At 39.7% G+C, this 24,121-nt stretch overlaps 1 protein-coding gene across 1 annotated transcript in view; it reads right to left on the bottom strand.

The window, feature by feature from the left end:
- The window catches only part of KDM7A (lysine demethylase 7A), a 76,529-nt gene extending 52,720 nt beyond the window's left edge, over window positions 1–23,809 (bottom strand). Inside the window, exon 1 of the mRNA XM_072964346.1 lies at window positions 23,494–23,809. Coding sequence (XP_072820447.1) covers window positions 23,494–23,687 — 194 coding nt within the window. The 5' untranslated portion in view covers window positions 23,688–23,809. The remainder of the gene's footprint in view (window positions 1–23,493) is intronic.
- Between the last annotated feature and the right edge of the window lie 312 nt (window positions 23,810–24,121).

The raw sequence follows: 24,121 nt of genomic DNA, 5'->3' as shown, positions 1-24,121 counted from the left end.
TGTTATCTCAGGAAGGCAATAATTTCTATTAGAATGCCTTGAAGAAATAAAAGGCATTTTAAACTTCTGAAATATTCAAAAAGCTAAATATATTTGCTTTCACCATCCTGTGGTCATTTCACTAGCCATTCAGTCTCTCAAGCTAATACTTTCTTACTTCTCTTTAGCAATTTACTTTCTGCCTGTCCGGCGTTGTACGGGGTACACCTACAGAAACAAAGGAAAGCTATATTGCAAATGGTACCCAATGGATCTGCCATTTCAGGGAGACAGACTATACTTCTATTTACAACCAGTGAAAAAGCAAATACATTCTCAAGTAATATTCACTTGGGGATGGCATTTAATAAGAACTCTGTAAATTGGGGAGAAAAAACTTGCCATGATGATAAAGGATAAACAGTAAGAATTACATAAAGATTTGCTTGGCAATGTCCTTAAATTAATAAAGGAAGTAATTAAAAACTATGCTATGACTATGTACACCACTGCCTTCATATATTTCAACTGACAAATTCTACCTAATAACTATAGCAAAAAAGAAGCATGCAAAAATTTGTCCTAAAGCAACTTGAATCGAGAAGTACATGAAATGTTTGCCGGGTCCAGTTCCTTGCTGAGAAACACAAGACAAGGAATTAACATTCCAAGAAAAGCTTTTCTAAACCCATTTAACACTCAGTCTATCTGTGGCTCCAAACCTGGCCATGCATTAGAATCTCCTGTAGTGCTTTTACAAGCTGTGCAAGGCAGCCTTTCATAAGAATGAGGCAGCTCTTCAAGAAGGGATATCAAAAGATATTCAAGAGATGCTGTAAAGCAACAAAAGCCAGGTGCAGAACAGCATGCCCCACCTCCCCATACATACGTGTTTGTAAATACAGAGTATATGTCCGGAACAATACGCAAAAAATTTGTAAGAGTGGTTGCCTCTGGAAAGGAAAACTGAATGGATGCAGAATGGAGGAGAGAGAATTTCTTTCACCATATAACTTTCTACATCTTTTTACCATGCATTGTTTATTTTTTAAAAGAAAAAAATACATGTTCTTGAGCTTCATGTTAGATCTACAGGGAAAAGTTAATGGGTGGGGCTCAATAATCTTCATTTTTAAGAGGTTCCCCAGGTAACTCTTTTGCAGACAGCCTAGCAGACAAGCAGCATTTGGGCAAGCGCCATACTTCATTCACCACTGCCTCCTATGGAAACCTGCTACTCCAATTAGACTTTAAGCTTCTTAAAGACATGAGTAAAATTTAATAATTCAGAATTTCCTCTTCCCCACAGATCTACCTAACGCTGACTACATAGCAGATGCTCACAAAACATCTACAGACTGACACAAAGCAGAAATTCCAAGCACACTGGGGAGGCATTAGTTTGGGCTTCCATCCTGGAACCAGTTTAAATATGAATTTTGCACATATAAAGGGGTAGAAAATGGATGCAAGGGGGGAAAAATAAATAACTGATGAATTTTTCTTTCATGATCTTATTTTTGAAATGTCCGTATTTTTGTCAATGAAAAATAATTTTATTGTACAGAAAGAATCTCTACTCATTATAGATTTATATATAATGCCCATTTATTTTGTTCTCCTTTCTTATAGCTTCTAAGTGCCCCTATCTTAACTTGATTTTCCAAGTAGGGTATCTATTAAAAGAATACATAGATTAAATAGATTATAAATAGAAACAGATTTTTTAAAGATGAACCAATAGCCATCATGTATTTTCATTTCAACCGAGCTGACAGTTTTATTTCTCATTGTGAGCATGGGGAGGAAAGCTGTATTTTCTAGGTCTAATGACACCTACAGAAGATTTAATATATGCAGAGCTAAGAGATCACACCCTGGGATAAAAAATAACAGCAAGTCATAAACTTTTACATTGAGGACACTTAGTGATGAGTCAGCTATAAAGGATAGGCGTCAACTCAGGCAGATCTAGTTCCCTAATAACCTTTCTCCTCCTGTGAACACTCTTCAGTGCCCGACTCTAAAGAAGAGACCACATTCCAAGCAAAGTCAAGAGAAAGAATTCATCTTAGAGACCTTTCTGTTGGGACAGAAACTAAGGTTTCTAATGGGGACTACTTAACATTCTTTGCAGGCTTCTTCACTCTCCATGAAGGATGAGTTAGAGTAGAGGTTTTAGATCAGGAAACTCTTGACATAATAACAAATCTCTCTACATGAAAATTTCAAAGAACTTCAATAAAAATACAAACCAGAAGAACCCACAAAAGCAAAATGGTTAGTGCTGAGCTGTCCAGAAAGGGTCAACAGCAAACATTGGACCACCCCATTTCAAAACATACAGTAAGGGCAATATGTAAAGTGTGTAATATGTAGGACTTTTTAACCTATTTATATGTTAGAGTCATTCAAAAGATAATTTATCATTAAAAGTTCTTCGAAGTTTATTTTGTAATTCTTCTCTATTTCCACTAGAGGTCAGATGATAGACTGTTGGCAAATACAAGAAAAATACAGGCAGTCCACACTTTCCATGGTTAGTGTGGGACCATAAAAATAATCATCCAGGTTGAAATCATGCAAAACTATCTTGGAATCAAGGGGAGAAGTTACAATTGTTCCCTAACCTTCAGAAGTGTTTGTTAAAACATTAAAAAAATCTCTTACTATTAATTATAATGTACGAAGAAACAAAAAATTAGTAAAACATTTATTTAGTGTGCTGTAATTTAAAACATTATGCTGTTAAATTTGCCTTCACTAAATCCTTCTGAGTGCTAACAAGAGTCTCTCAAATGGCAGCAGTGTCAACAATCCTACCATCAGTTATTAATTTTATTATTTCATTTATGCTCAACTTAAATTTCACTTCCAGAAATTTACTATTTGTTTCTTTGCTGGACTTTTATCTTTATTACCACTTCCCTCTTTCGATTACCAGCTTCGTAATATGTCATGACTATGACTGGGAAACAGGGAAGCAGCACAACACCCTCTCCTGTCTGTGTGAACTGAAGAACTGATGTGAACCTGTCATTCACACACTGACTCGTGACCTGCATATTGAAGAGCTGGCAGCAAAATCTGTACTTTATTTGCATATTTAATATATTATGGTGACTAAAATTTGAATCATGTTATTGGGGGACTAGTATTATTTAACTAAACCTTGGTGATACTGTGATAGAGTCAGAAATACATATATTTGGTCTTCATCCCTGATTGCTGGTTCAAGAGCACCCTTCTAAGTTCCCAAGTAGTACAGGCAAAAAGAATGTCTTTTGTTATTCGTAACAAGTTCCTTTCAACCACACCTGAGTTTATGCTAATGAGGTGACTCTGGGTGGGCCCCTGGATAAGCTTCAGGATGGGGTCAGGTTGCCAGAGGAACCAACCATGTGATTAGAGGATTACAACTTTCAGCTCCATCCCCCCAAGTTCCAAGGAGGGGAGAAAAGCTGGGAATCGAGTTAATCACCAATGGTCAATGATTTAATCAATCATGACTGCATAGTGGGGCCTCCGTAAAACCCTAACCAAAGGGGTTTGGAAGGCTTTGGGGTTGGTGAATGCATTCACTTGCCAGAGGGTGGCACATTCCAAATTCCAAAGGGATAGAAGCAAGTGGGACCCTTCAGGACCTTGCCCTATGTATCTCTTCATTTGTAACCTTTATAGCACCCTTTATAATAAACTGGTAATAGCAAGTAAAGTGCTTCCTTGGGTTCTGTGAGCCGTTAGAACAAATGATCAAACCTAAAGAGGGGGTCATGGATACCCCCAATTTGTAGCCCAGTCGGACAGAAATTTATGTAACCCAGGCCACTATCTGCAATTGGTGTAACCCAGGAATCCACTGTTTGCAAACAGTGGGGCAGATTTGTTGGAATGAGCCCTTGCTAGGATCAAATCACTTTAGTTACCAGCAAGACTTCCTGGAGAATTCAAGTTGATGTGCACTTTGCATTTCCCAGATGGGGATCTAGATGGGGTTACTATTTTCTACCTTAGGAATGTATTTTAGAAGTTAATTTTCAGACTCACCAGCTGTGAAGAATTAACTACAAATTTAATGTTTTTATAATTACAAGTGTTACAATTTTACGATTTAATCTACAAATTTTTTTAATTTACAATTTTACAATTAGTACAAAGCACCAGTATATTAAGCATTTTGTGAAACCACTCCCTTAACAACAGAAGATACCAAATTAGTGGTAGCATTACTAAGCATTTACAGCACACATTACTGGAGAGCAAATGAGCACACACATAAAACTGAGTAAGTGATAATACATTAAAACTTTATAAAACTACCTTTTTAACCTTAAGAGAAATTTATCAAGATGTTTGTCTCAGATTTCCCTTATCACAATATAATTTCTTTTATCATAAATAAACTTTCTAGGCTCAAGCCTAAAGACAGAGTACCCTTTCCTTAAAGAGCTGACAATTTTGTCAAAAATACAAAATCTCCAGAAGAAGCAAGATACATCATATCTCTACGCCAGCCATCTGATTTTCTTCTGGGCAAAACTACCTATGAGCCAGGACTACCCTTACCTGCAGAGCTTCTGTCCTAGGGTGAGAATTCAAACGTATTATCTAGCATTATGAGCTGACTTCAAAAACTATAACTTGCCTGTCAAACCCACTTAAACGATACTTGCCAAATCCCTTCTGCATAGCTCGACTCCACTCTTGCCTAGGCCCATCCTTCTGTCACCAATGTATCAGAATGACAGAGTGGGCAATTTAAGAAGCCCTCTTATCTGATTACCCATCAAAATCTTGTTTTCCTCTAGTTAAGAAAACACAGAAAAATAGAAGCAGCAGTGGGGGCTGGTCAAAGTAAGTAAGAGCCAGCAGGAGAAAGATACAGAAAGGAAGGAGATGAAACCCTATCAGTAAGTACCCACTGGTCTGAGGCAATTCAGTGCACAAACAGTCCAACACATGCCAACAGCTCACACAGCATACAGAGTAATTAAGGTCCATGATGTTTCGTCATTAAAATTAAGTAGTGCAGTATTCTATCAAGAAGAGCATAGCATATTGTTAAAAATCCTTCTAAAAATAGTTGACATATAAAGAATTTTTTATCTCCTGATTAACTTCCTGAGGATATTCAGCCACATTTCACGTGTAGAACCTTTCAGTTATAGGAAAATCTCTTTTATATAGACTATATTATTCCCCAAAGACAGCAATGTGGTTGCTAGGTTTTTACATGTTAATTAATCTGTAAAATGTTGACACTTCATTGCAATTATTCCCAGGCTAAAGGTTACTTACTACTATGGGTTGTTTCTAGCATTTTGAAAAGAGAAGATTCAGAAGGAATAAAGGGGTGGGGCGAGTGTAGCTCAGTGGTAGAGTACATGTCTAGTACCCACGAGGTCCTGTGTTCGATTCCCCAGGACCCCTATTAAAAATAATAATAATAATAAAACTCTAGAAAAAAAAGAGAAAGGAATAAAGGAGGGGAGAAATCAAATAGCTTCAAAGTAAAATTATATCACACAAAACCTCCAAATCAAGGCATCTTTTCAAGGAAGCAGGACCAGAAAACTATTCAAAGAAATAAGTTAGCAGCTTTCATATTCAACTTTGATAGTCATGGTCCCAAGGTACCTGCACACAAATATGAGTAAATGAAAACACTTATCATACAGGCATTAATACATGAACATGACCATCATGTAAAAGCCCTCTGCTATTTAATAACTGAAATCCAAATTCTACTTTCAAATCCAGTTATCTCTCATGACCATTCACTTAGGACCAGTCTTCACATTAACAGCTTTCTACTGGTTTAGGCTGGAGTGTCCCAGAGACAGATCCTGACCATGAGCTGAGGGGAGTGTTTGTATGGCACAAGACCCCTGGAAGCACTGGTAGGAGAGAGGAAAGGGGGGAAAGGGAAGGGGAGAAGGCATAGAGGGTAACTTAATGAACATTTACCCCTTTGGGGATATCTGGAAGATGACACAGGAGCCTCAGTGTGGTCCCACCCAATGGAAGAGGACGTAGGTGTTTATTCAAGGTCTCCCAATCAGTAATGGTTGAGGGCTACCCAGAGTATTCACTCCCCAGTATTTCCTGCCAGTTTCAGGTATAAGCTGCTGAGGGCCTGTAGCTGGAAAAAGCCCTCAGGCCGAGTCTCAAGTGCGTTCATCGTGAAGTACTGCAGAGATAGAGACAGAAATGGAAACACAGAAAGCCAGGGGAGATGGTGGGGCTTCTCAGAGCCTGCTGCGTATGTAAAATTCAAGTCCAGCCAAACTAATATGCATACATACTCAACTAGTTCATTCTTTGTACACATATGCTCATCTTAACACTCAGTGTGTTCTTCCCACTATTCCTCCATCCTCTCTGTGATGAATAATAAATACACATAAAATACATAAATACCTAAAGTTATTACAGGTAAATAGGTATAGGTTAAGCAAATGCTAATAATATTCCTAACTAATAAGTAATATTTAATACTTTAATTCCTAAACAAAGATTAAAGACAAAATTGTCCAACCTGATGAGGAAGTCCGCAATTGATTTATGTATGTGGGAAACGATCACTGGAACTCAGCAACTCTTTGGTGGGAGAAATAATCATTCCTAGCAACTTACTATGTATCAGTTCCAGAGACAGACGTAAAACTGATGGGTTTTAAAAATAAATTTTGCCCCACCTCTGAGAGCAGCCTCAGTTCTGGGCTCAGCTATCATGAATCTCTTGTGAGGCTGGACCATCGTGTAGAAGAATGAAACGTGGAGCAGATAGAGGGCAACAGTCTTTTAGACAAAAAAGATTAAAACATTCTAGCCGTTGTAAGAGAAGTTTCACTGTGAAAGTAGCACTTCAGGAACTTTTTTTTTCAGGAACTATTTTTAATGAAGAAAGAAATCATGGTGATGACCAGGGAATTTCCAGAGAAATTTTTTTTTTGCTCAAGAGGAAAGTGTTACGCTAAATTATATTTATGTATCTGTGATGGGGAGGGGATCGTGGAGGGATTAGTGGGAGAGTAAACTCTGAGAAAGGAGGGTGACCAAGAATGAGGGAGGAAAACAAGAGCGGCTAGGATTAGACAGAAGAGATTAGGTAACAAAGAGACAGCTAGAAGCCAACGTAAAACATGGGAGTTAAAAGCGGGGGAAAGGAATATTAGCAGGTGGAAGGTGCAGGCCATAAACTTGTTTTTTAGTTTAGTATACCACAATACTGTACACGGGTAAAATACGTACTTGACATTACCTGCTTTCCTTCAACAAGAGATGAACATCACACTGTAAAATGAACCCAAAATGCCTTCCAAGGCTCAACCATTCACTCATTCAAAGCACTATCAGGACACTGGAGGCACAGCAATGACAAAATCAACAAATCAAGTGTCTACACATTTTTAAAAATTAACTTAAAGGTCTTTTATTTTATTTTTTTTACTGAAGTATAGTCAGTTTACAAGGTGTCAATTTCTGGTCCACAGCATAATGTTTCAGTCATACGTATACATATACTCCTTTTCATATTCCTTTTCATTATAGATTCCTATAAGATACTGAATATAGTTCCCTGTGCTTTATAAAAGAAACTCGTTGTTTAAATGTCTACACTCTTGAGGCTTACATTTTATTTGAGGGAGACGGAAAGGAGGCTAGTGCAGCCCAAAGGAGCAGTGGCAGGGGATGATGCCAGACAGTGTGGGGACTATCTGCAGGGTCTTAGAGGCCACAAGGAAGGCTTCTGCTCCAAGTGAGATTTTTTACAGGGTTTCAAGCAGAAGGGTCACATGATGTGATCTGCATCTTAAAAGCACCACTCTGGTTTCTGTCCCAGCAGAAGGAGGAGGTCTAGTTGGGAAGTTAATAACCTCAGTTTATACAGGAGAGGGATGGTGAAAGTGATGAGAAGTGGTGAGATTCTGAAGATAAGCCAACAGGATTTGCTGAAGAATTTAATGCAGATTATGAGAGAAGCAGCAAGGAAGGATGACTCCAATGATTCTGGCCTGAAGGAGTAGCCATTGACCGAGATAGAGAGAGTACGGAGGAGTGGCTGCCCGGGGAAGGGATGGGATGCCTGCTCTTCCTCCAAGTGGAGACATTAAGTTGGCAATTACATACTTATGACTACAACTCAAAGGAGATAAAAATGTAGGGGTCATCCACATACAGATGAAGGCTGAAGTAGTGAGACCAGATAAATGCTAGAAAAAGAGAACTACTGAGGAACGAACCCCGGGGTACTCCAGTGATAAAAGATCAGGGAGATAAGAGGGAACTGCAAGAAGGACAGAGGAGGGGGAAGGAAGAGTGAAGCAGGAGGAATATCAGCAACAGGCATTTCCTAGAAGCCAGGTAAAGTGAAACTGGTAACTGATAAGAACTATTCCAATGGCGTGTAGAGACGAAAGCCCCCCTGGACTGGATTTAGACAAAATGGAACCTCAGTTTGATAGAAGGGAAGAAAAACAACAACTGAAGGCAGCAAATATGGACAATTCTTCTGATGAATTTTGCTAGAAAGGGAGAAAAAAAAGGGGGGTTGCAGCTGAAGGAGGAATGCCAGGTCAAGGAAGCTGTTTTGTTTTGTTTTGTTTTGTTTTTTTAAATGAAGGTTATACACTATCTTCACACTAATGAGAAAAAATGGTATTGTGGGGGAAGGGTTAACTGTTAAAGTTATGTCCTTGGAGAGGGAAAAGAGGATGGGATCTGATATATCTAATATATTTAAAGATAATTTCCAGTGACTTAGCAGTTTCCTTTTCTTTCTGAAATTACATTTCCAGAAATTTCCTACTTCTGAAAATAGATCTCTCCATACTAAAGCAAACTTTGGCTCACAAACAAATGGTTGAATACAAGAGTGTAACACTGACATTTCAAAAACAATGACCAGAATAAATGATGTCTAAGGGGAAAAAATGTCATTTATTTGAAGAATATATGCTATTTTGACATAATAGATAAGCTACACTTCATCACTCAAGGATCCCTTCTTCCTGTGGGGGTGTAGAAACCTTCTAGTTACTTTTTACTGATCTAGCTCAAGGTCTACCGAAGCGGAGAGTTATGCATACCTGGAGGAATAGACTTGCTAGGAAGATGGCACATCTGGAAGCTGATCTCAAGTCACCCAACCTTGCCACCAATATTGAGGAATGTGCTGAGGTTGAGAGTAGTTACTCACACCTGGTGGCCAGGCAAGGTCACCATTAAAAGAGGGAGGAACCCAGAGGACCCCAACACCATCAACACTGTGAGAATGGCTGAACCTGATGGGATCCAGTTCCCAGATGGCACATCACTGGCAACGGGGCATCTATATGAGAACTGAAGGCCAGGGGAAGCTTGTCCTGCCAATGGGACAAATTCTTTGGGGCCTCCTGTTTTATGGAGCCATTCTCATTTGGTTAAGTTCTTCAATCCTTTCCCTCCTTTAAAGAAACCTGTATCCTTTCCCTGTACCTGTTTTTGTCCTGTCATTAATTGCCATCACCCTTCTAACAGTCTTACACATATATGTTTCAGATGATAGAGAGTATTTATCTCAAAAAATATATCTCTCCTCACAAATATTAAAATATGTAGTGAGTATCACAAACATATGATTTAACAGATACCACTGTTTGGGACAAAATTAAATTTAAAATACCAAAATCCATTTAAAGTTGTTTTAAAGAAAAATATTAAATAAATACAAGTGTTACACAGATATGGCAGAAACCATGATGGTGGTCAGTGAAACCTCGAAATGTGAGTGGTAATGAAACTAAAAATCACAGACGTGGTGAAGAGGGAAGAGAAGTCACGCATATCTTAACATCTCTTGATCTTAAAGTCCTAAGAAGTCTGCACCACCATCTTCCTCTGTCCTGTCCAAAGAAATGAAAGAACCTCTCAAGAGTGTCAGAACTGGTCAATGAATCACGCAGCAGGCCTGGGGCCAGAACAAGGCTAAAAACAACCCTGCAATTGGCAGGGGGTAGGTGGACAGATTCCTGGGTAACACGCCTAAAAGGAGAGGCAGTCCCAAGGAGGTGGTCCTGAGGGAAAGAGGCGTGTGAAAGCCCTTGGATCTTTCAGAGGATAATCATTTCCAACAAGGGGTTCAAGGAAAGAGAAAAAAAGTTCACATCAGTGTATGTGATCTCCCTTCCCACAAAGAGAGGGGCAAGAACAGGAAAATAAGGGAGGCTGAGTCCAGCGCTGACTACTTGGCATTTAGATGGTTGGAAGAGCAGGCCTGAGGAAAGAAGTCTCTGAATTAAACAGAAGGGCCTCCGCTCTCCCAGTAACCATGGCATCTGAGGAAATGTTGATGCTCTAATACATGGAAAATAAAAACAAGCCAGCAAAAAAAGGAAAGTGACTTCAAGAACCAGGCACACAGAAAGACAGCCTTAAAATAGGAAGAATGTAAGAGAGGAATACGAGTCACACCTGTGACAAATTAAGTAAAAAGACTATAATTCCTCTAATCTGCAGACAGTGTATATTCCAAGGTTCCTTCATAGAGTAGTGAAGTAAAAAAAAAAAAAAAAAAGACTGACCACATGTCTACAGTGTAGCGTGTGTGACAAGTGAGGCACTGCAGTAGGTCACAGAGAAGAGGAAACCCCCAGGAACCCACAAACCCAGGGCCTGGGGGAGAACGCCCCCACACTTGGGGTCACCATGGAAACTTTCTTTAGTCATTGATGGGAAGTGGCCAGAAAGCCTCTGCTTATAGGGTGCCTTTTGCCCCATACTTTGTCACTTACTGGATCAGTCAGGATGCTATCCAGACTGCTTCACTGTTCTGACTTGTGTTCATGTGCTTGTTTGTTTTTTCAATAGTCTATGGGGTTCCTGGGCAGTGTGAATTTCTCCAGGACTTCCAGACAGACATCCAGGACCATTACATCTTCTTTTATATATATTAATATTAAAGTATCGATAGAACACTATATAAATCAAAAGGACTACAGTGGACCACATTCCAATATCTTTGTCAAATAGAACCACTCATCTGACAATAGCTTTTGTGCATAAGAAACACCAAATTATCTACAATGCTATAATTCCCTCCACTTCTGCAGTTTCATAATTTACTACACATGATGTCAGACTGTTATGATTACTAACTGATAAATAGGAGTCAATATTATGTTTGAAATTCTGTGTTTTGTGCTCAAGGAAAACACTTCCAAATTACAAAGGATGTTTAGCACTTCTCCAGAAAGCATTTTGAAAGAGTTTTATCCCCACCTCCCCATAATAAAATACTAATTGGATATGTCATTGTATTTTCTCTAACATTGATCTCCTGATGTATTAGAATTATCAGATGAATGGAACTTACAGCTCTGTAAAGAAGTATCTTAAATTCGCATAGTTAGTATGTTTAAGCTCATCAAATTTGTATTTCTGTATTAGTGTTCTGCACACTTCCTTTCTTTGATCAACAATCCCTTTAGAATATAAATTTTAAATAGGACTACGGCTAAAAAACAATTTCAAAATGTATAACGCTAGAAACTTACCTGACAAATACCTAAATGCTCATGAAGAAAAAAGATAAACACACGAATATATGTACAGTGCAGCGCTATTAAGTACTGAGAGAGAAAGAGAGAGAGAGAAACCAACTGAAGAATTCAACTACAGAGAACCAGGTAAATTATGGTAAATACACAGAGTGGAATTCTACACAGACATTAAAATGAATGAGATATCTGTATATGCTGATGTGAAAAGCTCTCCTCAACCTCCAGAATATTTTAATAAATGAAAAAGAGCAAGGTACAAAACCACGTACACCGTATGACCCCTTCCATCTGGATGGAAATTCAAAACTGTTAATGGTGTTTACCACTGGGGAAAGGGAAATGTAGGAAGGAGATGAGAGCCTTTCACTTTTCATTTTTTTAATCTTTCTATATTGCTTGAATTTCTCACCAGATTTTGGGGTTTTGTTTTTGTTTTTCAGTTACAAATTATGTGGTCAAAGGAGACATGGATCTTTTTAAAACTTCATCATTTTACTTTATATTGCTTACAGCTAACAAATATTATACATTAAAATTTACCTTTAACTAATAACCAACAGAGGATGTTAATGAGCCAATTAACTTCAAAACTAGTGACTAAGAGAAAGAATCAAGCATTTAACTCTGCCTCTCCTATACAAACTGTACCATACATAACCAAAGGAGTAGATGAAGGGAACTTTTCTCCTTATAGAAGTATTCCAGCTAATAAATGAAGAAGAAACTTTATAACTAAAATATCATTTTGCAACTGCTAATGAATGGATACTGGCATTGAAAATGTCAGGAAACATGAAAAAAAGAAAAACCACCAGACATTTTATGCCTCCCTGTAGAAGACTATACCACCCACTTATAAAATATTCCTGGGGAAGGGGGAGGGTATAGCTCAGTGGTAAATTATGTGCTTAGCACACATGAGGTCCTAGGTTCAATCCTCAGTACCTCCATTAAAAATAGATAGACAGATAAACCGAATTACCTCTTTCCACTCATCCCCCAAGATTTTTTTAATTAAAAAAAAAAATTCCTGGGGGGGAAATCCTGAATCTGACCAATCTTGCCTAGCTCTAACTACTAATATACAGGAAAGAGAAGAACATGTTGAAAGATACTGGAGGGATGTAATAAGCAAAATCCAGGAAGTGGAAAACTTTATAGGATAAACCACCACTTTCTGCAACAAATAAATTGCAAAGTTAAAAAGAGAGACATAAGGAAAACCTACGGATCAGGGTTTTCCAACAGCAGGACTACTGACATTTAGGATTGGATAATTCTTTCCTTTAGGGGCTACTTGGTGCAGGATGTTGAGCAGCATCCCTGCCCTCTACCTTCTACATGCCAGGAGCAACACCACCCTCAGCCTCCTGCCAAAATAAAAAATGTCTCTAGACACTGCCAAGAGTTTCCTGGGGGACAAACCCTCATCCAGTTAAGAACCACTGCTACAGATTAAGACATACGTCAACTAAACACCATGTGTGGACCATACTTGGACCTTGATTGAAACTACAGTACCAAAATTTACTGTGTTTACCATTTACTATAGTACTAAAATAATAAAAAATGTTAGGACATTTATGAGATAATTGAAAATTTGAAGACTGACTATTGATATTAAAGAATTTTTAATTATTTTCAGTTATTTAAGAGGTGTTGTAGTTTTCCTTAAAAGAGGCCTTATCTTAATAGACATACATGCTAAAATATTCATAGATATAATGACACATCACAAATTTGCTTCAGAGTAATACCAAGTGCAAGGGAAATGGGGGCAGGGTTAAATGAAGCAAAACTGGTCATGAAATGACTGATAATCACTGGAAGTGGAGTGATGGTTTTCTGGGAGCCTCTTATACTATTCTGTTTACTTCTGTGTATGTTTGAAATTTTCTCAAAAAAAAAAAAAGACAAAAAATAAAATTAAAGTCAAGACCATCATGGTGGTTAGCAACACTCAGGTGAATGATAAGCAAATGCAGTAAGTGAATCCTAAGAACATTCACTGGTTCCCCATGTAACCAGCTTGCTCAAACACACTCAGAGGCTCTCAAACTAATCCATTTTAAAAGGAAAATGATCAGTTTAAAGGACAACTTAAAAGAAGTAAACTCCCAAGATACCTTAAACCTCTGGAGTTCACAAAACACAGGTTAGAAAATGCTGCTTTAGAGAAATTCCTGGGTCATTAATGCTTTAGAGATTCCTATTGTATTTACTTACTTGCTCAGTGTTTATTTTCCCTCTATGTCACTTGTATTTGTCAACTTTGTTTTTACTAAAAACTACCAAAGGCAGTGGTATTTTTAAATTCAGGTACAGAATATTGTTTTAAAATTTAGGTACAAAGCATCACCAGAAAGCAACTTAAGTATCTAACAGTGAATCACATAGTGAAGAATACTCTTCCATGAGGCTGCTCTTCAGCAGCTAATGATTAGGTATACTTAAAAGTATGTTAGAGGCCTATTCATCTACAAAACAGAAACAGACTTGCAGGCATAGTAAACAATCTTATGGTTACCAGCAGAAAGTTGGTGGGAAAGAACAAATTTGGAAGTCTGAGATTTGCAAATGTTAGCTACTATATATAAAAACTGATTTAAAAAAAAGTTTCTTCTGTATAGCACAGAGAACTATATTCAGTATCTTGTAATACCTTTAATGAAAAAGAACATGAAAATGAATATATGTACGTATATGCATGACTGGGACATTATGCGCTACATTAGAAATTTATATACTGTAGATGACTGTACTTCAATTAAAAAAATATATATATATGAAGGAAAAACAAACAAAAAAGGTTATATGCCTATTAACAGATCTAGGAGAAAGGTGTCTGATTCTCCACAGATGCTGAAGAAGTCTGATAAAATTCAACATAGATTCATGATAAAAACACTAAAAAAAAAAAAAAGGAATTGAGGGATACTTTCTTAATATTATAAATTAGGCCAAAAGCTAGTATATTTAATGAGGAAACACTAGAAGCATTTCCACTAAAATCAGGAACAAAGCAAGGACATCCACTATCTCTATCACTATTCAACACTGTACTAGTGGTATAAGCCTGTGCAATTAGATAAAAGAAACCATTAAGAGAAATCATTTAGAGGCATATGAATAGGTAAAGAATTAGTAAAACTATCTCTATGCGCAAATGACATGAACTTCTAGTGAACTGATGACATAACTAACTCAAAATATTATTTCAGTAAGACATAAAATAACATTCAAAAATCAAGTCATATATAGAACCAATAAACAATTAGCAAGCAAATAGTATAGAAAATCTCATTTATAATAGTAACAAAGAAAATTATTTAGGAATAAACTTAACAAATAATGTGCAAAATCAATATAAAGAAAAATTTTAATCATCTGAAACGCAAAAGTAGACTTAAATAGACACCCTTGTTGGAGAGAATGACTAAATATTATAAAAATATCAGTTCTAAGTTAATTTATAAATTTAATGTAACATCAACAAGCTTTTTAGTGAAATTAGCCAAGCTGATGGTAAATTTCATATGGTAAATTTAACCTACAAGAACAGCCAGAAAAACACTTAAAACAAGTAACTGCAAGGTTAAGACTAGCCTTACCAGATGTAAAAACGTACTATAAAAACCTCCATTATTAATACAGTATGGTGCTGGTGTATGAAAGGACAAGCAGATGAGTGGAAGAGAAGAAAAAGTGCAGCAACAGACCCAAGTACATGAATAATTTCAGAATATTTATAAAGGTGGCATCTGAAATCACTGAGGCAAATATAGGTTTTTTAATAAATAGTGCTAGGACAACTGGGTAGCCATTTAGGAAAAATAAATACAATTATATTCCTATTTCATACCATATACAAGAATAAACCCCAAATGGATTAAGGATCTACATGGAAAAAATAAAACCATATAACTACTAAAAGAAAATACAGGTAAAATCCTCTTTAGCCTTCAGGTAGAGAAAGGCTTGCTAATTATGACTCAAAATCCAGAGCTAATAAAAGATTGATAAATATGATTACACAAATATTTTTAAAATTTTTGTGAGGCAAAAAAAAAAAAGTCACCATAGACAAAACCAAAAAACGAACTATAAACTGGGAAAGTGTACTTATATATGCCACAAAAGGCTAATCTCCCTAATATGAAAATAGGTCTTAAAAATTGAGAGACAAAAGCCCAAAAACCTGATAGATAATTCTCAAAAAAAAAAAGAGAGAAGAAGAAAGAAAATGGTCTTCAGCCCCATAAAAAATTGTTCAAACACACTTGAGAGATGTGTAGAATAAAATATGGACACCATTTTTCACCTATCAGACTGGCAAAGATTAAAAATATGGCAACATCCTGATGGAAGAATGAGGAGAAAGAGGCACTCTCCTATACTGCTGGTGGGAATGACAACTAGTCCAACCATTCTGGAGGGAAATCTGGTAATCCCGACAAAGCAATGCATTTATTTCCTGACCAAGTAATCCCACTTCTAGAAATCCAATCTGATTTCTAGAAACAGAAGATACACCTCCATCAACATGAAAATACATATGCACAAGGTTATTCATTACAGTGTTATCTATAATTATAAAATACTGTAAACAACCTAAATGCCCACACAAAAGAGGATGGATAAATAAAAAAGGGTACATGCACACAAAGGCATACTATACAGCTGTTAAAAAGAATAAAGAGCTCTATGAACTATTTCCAGTACACATCAAGTTTAAAAAAAAAAAAGCAAAGTGAAGAGATGCTACACTTCGTATAAAAAAAGTAGATGTAAGAAAATACATATGTATCTGCTCACTGTGGGAAAACAAAAAACTCCACAGAGAAAGGATAAATCAGAAACTAAAGAGATTATTCATGGGGGGTGGGGGAGGGGAGGGGAGGAGGAACCAAGAAGGCAGGACACTTCTGGGTATACCTTTTCAAGTAATTTCTGGCTTCTTAGAACCACAGTCATGTTTCACATACTCAAAATACAAACCAACAATTAAAACCAGCCAGGACAGAAGAGGAATCCGAAATGCATTATAAACAGTAACAAATAAACCTACCAATATTACAAATAAATGACATAACATACTAAAGTGGAAAAGAACTAAGTTAGCTTCAGAAAGTGTTCTGCCTAGATATTATAAGGTTAAAGACAAAAAGAACTACACACAAATAGTGCAATCTACTTAACAAACTGAGTTTCTCAGAAGGGTATATATAGGTTAGCAATTTGAGAACAACTTTATGTATACATGAGGATTGAACAAATAAATATACATATTGTAGATAATGAGAGCTGGGTTTCTAACTGTTAGGCAAAAAAGTTATAAATAAGGAAAGCGGGAAGGTTAAAAAGAACCCTGTGGTGTTAGAGAAGAATCAAAGGTACCGTTACAAAAACTTACAGTTTTTAATACAGACAGACACAAACACAAACACAGATATGTGAGCATATGTGATTAGTGTATTTCCTAGCTCTGTCCACTCAGAAGGCCTAGAAGCAAAGAGCCCACCTGCTGACAGACCTTGGTTTCTAACAACCATTCTCCAATAAAAGGAACGAGGACTCACACAAATACATAGAAAAATCATACAAGTTACCATTAATTCACACTAAAATTAATGGGAAAAGCATAATATTAATGTTTATAGAAAAGTAAGTAAATGACAATTACAATAATAAAATGTAACTTTCAAAAAGAATTAGAAAACTTGGAAGCAGCTGCAAGATCAACACTGGCCAACTGTTCAAAAGCTATCCAAATTATCGTGAAGTTTCAACTGCTCAAACCAACCAAAGCTTGCTTTATAATCAAATTCCCGTACACCTGTTCTACTAGTCTTCTTGAGCCCTCCACGTCAGATTATCAAATAGAAAGGCATTCTTTCCCTTGGGTGATCAGCAAGCTCAATTTCATACCTAAGGGCACAGGATATGAAAGCCTTCCAAGCAGAAATTTGCCCCAAACTGGATGGTTTAAAAATTTAAAAGTCTTGGTGAGAGAACTAGATGTTAGCACTGCTGGGCAGTCTGAGATAAGACTCCATTTCACGACATACTTTGTTCAAATAGCAAAACTGAGTATATATGTATAATACTATTACAAGTGAAATATATGAAGAAAATACTCATATATTCTCCTATGACAAACTGTCACATCAAAAAAAGATATTGAGAAACTCAATAAATGGGCTTTTTGTTCTCTTACAGGGAGATACATGTTCACCTAGTAAGTTTATAATACTCTAGTAACACTTTAGTATAATACTTTTAAGACTTGATCGTTAAGTGGAAATGTATATAATATAAATTTTTTTTAAATTCCCATCCTTAAAATTAAAAAAGAATCAAACTATAATCCAATAAGAAATTTACTGGGATTTCTGCCTAAGGATGAGGCAGAGTTAATTATAAAACTTTTCAAATAACTATTTTATACTCTGTTCCTAAGGCAGTTATGATCATTTTAAACATGTTTACACTAGAGAAAATAATTTTAATTAAGGGGAAAAAAAGTAAGATGTTTAAAGATGTATTTTTCTGGAACCCTGTCACATCTATGTCATCTATTCCCCTCTCTCCCCTCAAGAAAGAGACAAGAGTTCAGACGCTAGTTCTACGACCTTCCAGCTTTGTAACCCTGGGAAAGTTACTGACCTCTCAACTCTCAGATTCCTCATCTGTAAAATGGAGATAATAATACTTATCCAGCAAGGTTACTGTGAGAATTAGATGAGCTAATTAATATAGCTAACGCAATGAGAATAGTGCATAGGACTTGGTAAAGCATTCAACAGGTGTTTGAGTCAGTTCCTGGAACAGTAGCAGAGAAACTCCTACCCAAAAGCATTATTCTAGATAAATACTTCTATCTCCCTAAACCAAGCCCTTCATTCACTCAAGCTTCAGGAATAAAAATTAATACACAACATTTGTTACTTACCTAAACTGACTCAATCATTTAAAATCATCTCTCACCTAGATTGTTACAACAGACTTCTTGCTGGTCTGCCCGTCACCTTTGCCTCCCCCTCTAGTCTTTTCTCCATGGAGCAGCCAGATGGAACCTTTTAAAGGTTAAGTCAAATCGTTTATTCCTCCACTCAAAATATTTGACTATTTGCTCTGAGTAAAATCTAAAACATTCTTGTGTTCAAATGTCTCCTTCTCAAAGCCTTCCATAATCACACTATACAAAAGTAGCCTTACACCACCCCCTCAATCCTCTCTTTTCTTCTAACTCAATTTTTCTTCACAGCCCGTAGCATTCTTTTGTCATGAATATTTGTCCGTCCGTCTCCCTGCCTCACCACCATAGAGTATAAGTTATAAGAAAGCAAGGACCTTGCTTTGTTCATTACTATATTCCTAGCACCAAGAACAGCGCCAGGCACACTGCAAACCGGCCAAAGCCAACATCATACTTAATAAAACACAAGAGGCAATTTCCCGTGTCAGGAACAAGAAACAAAATATAATTACAAAATACTATGTGTCAGCTACCAAAGCGGCAAATTTTTAACTTTCAAACTTTTTTATTTTAATGATTGAAGTACACTAAAGAGTTTAAAAAAATCTTCAGTGTACACGCAGCTCAGTGAATTCTTACATCTGCATGCACTCATGTAACAACAACCCAAGACCAAGCTGCAGAACATTTCCTGCACCTCAGAAGCTCCCCTGGGCCTCCTCTCAGTAAATACTCTCACAGAGGTAAGCACTAGCCTGACTTCTATCACCCAGCTATGCCTATACTTGAACTTCGTATAAGAAGAATTAAACAGCTTTCAAGTCTGTCGTCTTTTGTTCAACTTTCTGTGAGATTCACCCACGTCGTTGCATATATCAGTAATGCAGTCCCTCCTGATGACTAAGCAGCATTCCATTTTATGACTATACCACAATTTATACAATCTAGGTTGTTTCAGTTTGGGAATAACATGAATAGTGCTGCCATGAACGGTCTTGGGTACGTCTTTTGGTGAAAATACTCATTTATCTGCAGATTGACAACATTTTTGTTTGTTTGTTTGGGAGGGGGTGTGGTTAATAATACCTTCGTGAGAATCTAGGGAAAGAGAAGTGGGCAGTGGGTGAGAGTATAAAATTGAAACAATCTTTTTGAAGGACAATCTGGCAATAGGCACAAGAAGTCTAAAAATATCTGTATTGTAGGACTAATAATTTAACTTCAAGGAAATTTCTTATTGAGTATTTACATGTGGCAGATCTTCAACGTATTTTACATGTATTAACTCATTTGATTTATTCTAAGGAAATGATTAGAGATGTTCACAATGGTTTGTTTAGAAAGATGTCAACCATCCATCATTAGGAAATACAATAAAAAGTAGTAAACAAAGTAAAAAACTAACAAGAGGGGAATGATTTTTGAAATATATTATACTTCCATGAAATTAAAGTCTATGCAGCCACTGAAAATGTTTTTCAAAGAACATTAAAGATACAGGAAAAAGTATACATTAACGAATAGGTAGATATGACAGGTAACAGCAGAATGCATAAAATGAATTCCAGTTTTGTTTTATTTTTAAAAACACATACATATACCTTAAATGTTATAAAATAGTGGTAATCTCTGGAAGACATGAGTACTTTCATATTCTTAATACTCTTCTGTATGTCCCAATTTTTCTACATTACTTCTGCCAATTAAAATGAGTATGTAACTAAAAAGACTAACGAATAAAAGTGTTTGCATTATAATGGGGAGATAAAAGACATTATAACACAGCTGAATTAGGGCAATAATGTAGTTTTGCACAGAATGCTGTAAGAGCTCTTTGGAAAGATGTCTAGCCTAGAGATTATGGGGAAGGGCATCATCAAGAAAGATCCCTATTGTCTTACTTCCACCAAGAACTCACAGAGGAGAAACACCATCTTTAGGCTGGAAGAAACCTTCCCAGGAAAATCCTCTTAATTCCTCAGCTCACTGCCCTTAGGGTATCAATTATACATTGTACCCTGGCAAGTGATCTTTTCCCTTCTCACTTACGGAAAAGGCGTAGGCAGACAGAGGGACTGGAATTCCTGAACATCAAGGATGCAGTCAAAATCCAAAAGCTTCAAATCTGGAGAAAGTTGGTTCTATGTGCCCTCATGCCTGGCTGAAAAGCATCAAGGAAGAGTCTGCCTTCCCAATCAGCATAAATTAGGACAAAAACTTTTCAGATTTCCAGATGTCAGAAACTCCAGGCAGAGTAAACCCAAATTTATACCAAAATTCACTGACTCCTTGAGTTTAATTCTTCTACTTGAAAAAACAAAAGTACAAAGGAGTTATCCAGGTAAAGACAATTGTCTGTATCCGCCCTCCTACCATCTCTTTCACTACTGTAGATGGACCAGGCCTGGAAACCAAAGGAAAGCTGTGCACAGAGACTAAAAATATACCTTGGTACTTTGGGGGCCAATTCTCACAGAAGCCAATGATACTTGTTTAATAATTAATACATAGGGAACATTTTGCTGTGTTCAAAAAACCAATCACTCATTTCATGGTACAATAAACATGAGTAAATATTGATTACAAGGAAAACATACGGACCCCAAATTACCAATACTTCATTAAAAATTAAACTTGCTAATAAGATAATTGCTTTTGCATGGCAGGGCATTATCATTAAATTTTCTAACTAACTTTTGACATCTGAATTACATTGACTTCTCAAGGATTGATGGTCAAAAAACCCCTGGGTTCAAAAAATCTTTTTCAGAATCATGCCCACAGATACAAAGTCACACAAATTTATGTGACAGAACAGAGCATACTTGTTTTAGCCTTGCTCTCCCTCCTTCACACATGCCCTCTTATTTTCCCCTTAGATTTCTCCTGTTAACCAATTTATACTTAAATGAATTACAAAATGCTCCATAAACTACCTGTAGCTTTTCATGGTTACAGTGTTACTTTAAGATACATAAAATTCTAATCTCAAATTTATTCACCTATCAAATCTCTACACTGGACAATGGGACAAATTTCTTAAGCAGCTAAAATAGTTCCTTGAAAACCTAAGTATTTACATAATCACAAGGGATTGGGTTTTATTCTATATTTAACCTAGATTTTTGGATAATCTCTATTCTGGTCGCCTATGACGGGAAAAGAGGGTGCAGAAATAGAATTGGTAAGATTTGGTATCTTCGTATTTCAGTTTTGTATACAATCAAAATATAGGGAAAACATTGGTCTGGAGTAATAAGAAAGAACTTTGGATAAGTTATTCTTAGTTACAAGCGGCATGGTTTTAACAATATTGCCAGCATATACCAGACTATTAAAAGATTATCTGATATACAAAATAAGGACCCCTGTCCTTTTACAGTGACAGTTTGTTGGGGTTTTCCCCTCTGTTGTTTTGCTGTCGAAATTGCGCCACCTGAAAATTCATTAAGGAAACTAACTATACCTGAAAATTAAGTAAAACTAACTGTACACTGACAGGAACGGTCTAATTTAAATGGTTTTCTCTCCCAGGGCCAGTAGAGGGAGACTAAGACATCTGGCCTGGTCGTGTAGTGTTTCTGCAAAATTGGGGAGGGGGGGGAGCGGAGGCTGTATTTAAATGTCCTGCTGTCAATCAAAGGACACTTCCTACAATCACAGTCACCATATCTGCTATTACCCGGGAGCGTACTCTCGCCGAGATAAACACCAAACGGTGCTCGGGAAACCTGCTTCACCTAAAGGTGACCGCAGGCTTTGCCACAACGCCCAAATAAGGACTTTGGGAGCCCAACCTCAACTAGTTTCTTTGTTTAAATGCCTGCGAATCCCTCCCACGCCGGAGTCAAGAGGCTGTGGCGCCGCCCTTTATTAGCCTCACACTTTGATTACAAAACACACGAGTTGGCGGCTCGGCGGCGGAGACGGCCCGAGCTCTCACAAACGTCAAACCCGAAACACAGGCGGCGGCCGAGGCAGACGGCGACGCTCGCCGCCCCCGCCACCCGACCCCAAGTCCCCACCGGCCGGCGAAAGTTCGCCCGCACCGGGCCCCCGGGCGCTGCCCCGGGCCGCCCGGGTGTCGCCGGCCCCTCGGGCGATGGGAAATTTCACTCTTTGTAAAGTTTGAGCCACGGCGCGGGGGCGACGCGGGGGGTTGGGGAAGACAGGCTGTCCCTTCGGGCCCCGCTGCCCACACCATCCGCTCCACCCCCGCCAGGACGGCCTGTGCCGGGGTAGCGGATACAACCTGAGCCGACCTGCTACCCCGCCCGGGACCCCCGGCCCAAACTTCAGGCTGGCATCTTTCAAGTCCCCGAGAGTGCCTCATCTGTTGCTCTGTTTACTCCGCGGAGCCCCGCCGGGCTGGCGCTACCGACGCCCCCGTCTCAGCGCCCGGCAGCCGAGGAAGTTTGATAAAGACCGGGGAAGGGGGCGCGACCGAGACCCGCGGGCGGAGGCGGGGGTAAGGAGGGCAATTTCTAGAGACCCCGTGCCGGCTAGCCGATGGCAGCCCGGAAGGAAGGCGCGGCGGCCAGCCGGGCAGGGCGAGCGGCCGGCGGGGCGGCGACTCCGGGCCGGGAGCCCCGGGCGGGCGGGGCGGCGGCCGGGCTGCGGGCGCGGCGAGGGGCGGCGGGCCGGGCCGGCACTCCGCCCGCAGCCTCAGCCGGCGCCTGCCCCGGCCGCGTCCCCTAGCCCCGGTCTCCCCCTGCCAACTTCTCGGCCGGTCCCCTTTGTTCCCGTTTGTTGTGGTGACTCTTCGCCCGGCTGGGCGATCCCACCAGCCCCCCTCAGCCCGCCCGGCGCCCGGCGAGCCCGGGGCCCCGCGCGCCCCGCTGCCCGGGCTGGGGACTCGGCGCCGGAGCTCCTCCGCGCTCGGCGGGCGCGGCGCGGCGACCGGGCGAAGGCCGGCAAGGGCGGCCGGCGCGGCGACGGTGGCGGTTGGCCGGTGGCCGGCGGCAGCGGCGGGGCTGGAAGGGGTTTATTTACCTGCCGTGGAACCAGTCCTTGCAGATATCGCACTCGATCATGAAGCGGTTCACGTCGTACGGCTGCCGGCACACACAGTACACCGGCGGAGGCGGCGGGGGCGCCGAGGCCCGACCCGGAGCCGCCACCGACACGGCTGCCGCGGCGGCTCCAGCTGCTGCTCCCGCGGCCACCGCCGCCGCCGCTCCGGCCATCTTTAAAAAACACACACACGCTCGCTCGCTGCTCCGCTCGCCGACTGGAGCGAGCGCAGCCGCCAGCCAGCGCCGCCTCCTGCAGCAGCCGGAGCAGCAGCCGCGGCGGCGGCGGCGGCGGCGGCGGCGGAGGCGCCTCAGTGCGCGCGCGCCAGGTCGCGGCCGGGCGGGGGAGGCGGGCGGCGGGCGGCGGCGCGCGCTCGACGAGCGAGGTCCCGGCCGGGCTCCTTCCGGCGCTCCGCGCGGGGTCGTGCGTCTCGCGCACGTCGTCCTGCCGCCCGCGCGCCCGCGCGCGCGCGCCTCGCTCCCCATCGCGTCGGCCGGGCGGAGGGACGGGCTGAAGGGCACGCGGGGCGGGGGAGGCGGAGGGAGGCAGAGGCCCCCTGAGGACACGCGCGGTGGCGCGGCGAGCGCGGCCCCAGGAGGAGCACGGC

Source organism: Vicugna pacos, chromosome 7 (genome assembly GCF_048564905.1).
Source record: "Vicugna pacos chromosome 7, VicPac4, whole genome shotgun sequence".
NCBI classification, from domain to species: Eukaryota; Metazoa; Chordata; class Mammalia; order Artiodactyla; family Camelidae; genus Vicugna; species Vicugna pacos.
This window is presented reverse-complemented; position numbering and strand designations above follow the sequence as displayed.